This window comes from Bidens hawaiensis, unplaced genomic scaffold (assembly GCF_021521415.1).
Source record: "Bidens hawaiensis isolate Kalapana, Puna unplaced genomic scaffold, B.hawaiensis_p1.1 tig00002181_1, whole genome shotgun sequence".
In the NCBI taxonomy this organism is placed as follows: domain Eukaryota; kingdom Viridiplantae; phylum Streptophyta; class Magnoliopsida; order Asterales; family Asteraceae; genus Bidens; species Bidens hawaiensis.
The window spans coordinates 479,694-482,531 of NW_027491116.1; the positions used below are offsets into that span (position 1 = coordinate 479,694).

At 36.8% G+C, this 2,838-nt stretch overlaps 1 protein-coding gene across 1 annotated transcript; it reads left to right on the forward strand.

Moving 5' to 3' along the window:
• The first annotated feature begins 235 nt into the window (after positions 1–235).
• On the forward strand, positions 236–2,104 carry LOC143608735 (calcium uniporter protein 5, mitochondrial-like). Its single transcript, XM_077083689.1, has 2 exons — positions 236–1,004; positions 1,328–2,104. The coding sequence occupies exons 1-2, from the start codon at positions 456–458 to the stop codon at positions 1,814–1,816; spliced, it is 1,038 nt and encodes a 345-aa protein (XP_076939804.1). The 5' UTR covers positions 236–455; the 3' UTR covers positions 1,817–2,104.
• Positions 2,105–2,838: the final 734 nt, after the last annotated feature.

Genomic DNA, 2,838 nt, shown 5'->3' on the forward strand with positions numbered 1-2,838 from the left:
AATTTGTTCCAATGAGACTAGAGTTTTAGGAATTTTCCCTAGACCAAATTTTTTGAGTTATTTTAGGAAACTTTAAGATATTTGAGCTATGTTGTTGTTTCTCTTTCTAAAAACATACTATTTTAGAAATTTTCCTTTTAACGGAATCATCAATTTCATTGATTCAGTGTTTTCCGTTTAATTTGATATTTTAAGTAAAGATTTAACTGCTACATTTACTACTCATAAATACTACTCATAAATATTGTTCTTGCTAATTTAGAATCTTGTACCTATACGGAAAGCATGCAACACAATGGGAGAATATTTGATACTCTTGAACAGAATCTCCATGATAAATTAAAACATCTCGCGATTCCATCCGGTTATCGTTTCATTCACACACTATAAAACCCACCACCCACACACTCATTCGGTATCACATCATCACCTTAACTCCATCGTCCACGTCAGCAATGGCACTCCGGCGAGCCATCACCAAACGCCTTATTAAAGATCAATCTCCGGTGAACGGAGATAAATCACTCACCGTCACCAAATTGCTGACGTCACCGCAGAAATCACCTCCGGCAGCCGACGCCGGATTTTTCCGGCGGTTTCTCCAACGCCGGAAAATCAACCAGTCGTCGGCGATGAGTCTGCCGGAGTTGTTCTCATTTCCGGTCGGTGAGAAGCTGCGGGAGAAGCTGAATGTTTCCGCCGGAGAACGACTCCGGCTTGACGGACTGAAAAGTCCGGCGAGGGAGAGTTCGCCGGCGGTTACCGGAGATTCTGTTGGGATATCTGTTAATGACGCGAGGAAGATTCTTAGGTTTTCGCAGTTGCGGAAGGTGAGATCGGCGTTGAAACAGATTCCGACGAACTCGATTAGTTACTCGGAGTTTGTAACCGTCTGCATTGACAGTTGTGGTAAACATGAACAAGGTGTGGAGTTTTCTAAAATGCTGGATCAAGCCGGAGACGTTATTGTGTTAGGAAACGTCGTGGTCCTCCGTCCAGATCAGGTATAATTAGCTTGAGCTGACTCATGAGCCTAAACGAACTAGTTTGTTTTTATGTGATTTTTTATTTAATGTAATATACCAATGCTAGTATTCATTATAATTAAACTGTGATAAAAATAACTAAATAATATATGTTACGTTATAATAACTATATTATATAATTAAAAGTTAAATAAGAAAAATTAAAACAATGTGTAAATTAATTCTTATTAATGAATAATAAATGAGTTGAGATGGAAACTAGCCCCAGTTATGAAAAGTTTTAAAACTACAATTAACTTTGATCAGTTATTTACCACCGCTTTCCTTAAATGATGTAACAGCTAGCAAAATCAATGGAGAAATTGATATCACAATCAATAGCCATTCCAAATGATCCAAGGAGGCAGGAGCTTGAAAAGCTAGAGATGCAAAAGGCTTTGATTGATAAAAAATCACTATCTCGAGTTCGGGCAGAGTTGTATGGTGGTCTTGGTTTTATAATACTACAAACGCTTGGGTTCATGAGGCTCACGTTTTGGGAACTTAGTTGGGATGTGATGGAGCCGATATGCTTCTTTGTCACGTCCTTTCACTTTGCACTTGCGTACATGTTTTTTATTAAGACGTCCAAAGAGCCCACGTTTGAAGGCTACTTTCAACGTCGGTTCAAGACAAAGCAGAGGAAGCTTATGGAGATGCACGGTTTTGATCTTCAAAAGTATAATGATCTTAGCAAGGTCTTTTATGCGACACATGAAAGTAGAGAGTTGGGCTCTTCACGTTTTCAAGATTTGAGTCGTGGGGTGAGCTCAACTATTGTTTTTAATTAAGTTATGTATAGATTTGACGAGTTTCAATTAAGTTTCAGCTTGGCGTGTAATTAATTAGAGATGTACTTCCTAAACTGTATTTTCGAGTAATGGGAATGAGCCTATGCCTTTGACATGAGTTTGTTTAAAGCACAAGATCTTTTATTTGCCCTATGTCATCGCCACTATCGAAATGCTTGTCGTGTTTCTTACTGCGTGTTTATGGATTTTATTCGATGTACGTATGTATGGAATATGTTGGTCCAAAATTTTTTTGTTCCGTCTTACTTGTAATTTGTTTGATGTACATAAGCATATGCATATGTAACATGCTTGTGTATCTTGTTACTTGCACAAGCGTGTGGCTTAGAGTGTTGCTCGTACAAAACTATCCAACCTAAAAGCATAGAAGACAATGAGCATACGACATGTGTATATATATATAATGATTTATTTTTTTTAAAGTGGTGCTTATTTCAAACAATTGATCACAAGGGGTGTTGGATATTGTTTTCAATCACAAGAGGAGTTTTCAGGGTTGGTATTGGCGAATAAGGGAACAATAGGGGTGTAGGAGAGATCGGAATTGTAAACCACTTATTCGCCAGTAGCAATTACAATTTAACTCTTATTCGTCACTAACAATGTCAATTTAACTCTTATTCGCCACTAGCAAGGACAATTAACTCTTATTCGACCCTAGCAATGACAATTAACTCTTATTCGCTACTATCACTGTGACATAAAGCTTTTCATTCTCTTTTTACTCTCTTATTCGTCAATACTAACCCTAAAAACCCCTCTTGTGATTAAAAATAATACCAACACCTCTTGTGATCAAATGTTTGAAATTAGTCACATTTCTAAAATAATTCCTATATAATCCGTAATCAAAACCCATTTCAAACTTGGGCATGTATTTACGGATTGTAAAATAAGATGATTGCAGCGCATAAATGATATAAGTGCACAATTATTGCATATGTAAATTACACTTAAACATGGTATAGCAATTCTATATCAATATTACAGAGAATAAAATA

What these genes read in the sequence shown, in the direction of transcription:
- LOC143608735 (XM_077083689.1), top strand. Translation starts at nt 456, where the DNA reads ATGGCACTCCGGCGAGCCATCACCAAACGCCTTATTAAAGATCAATCT. An exon ending in TGGTCCTCCGTCCAGATCAG is followed by an intron (nt 1,005 to 1,327) that starts GTATAATTAGCT and finishes ATGATGTAACAG; the next exon opens with CTAGCAAAATCAATGGAGAA.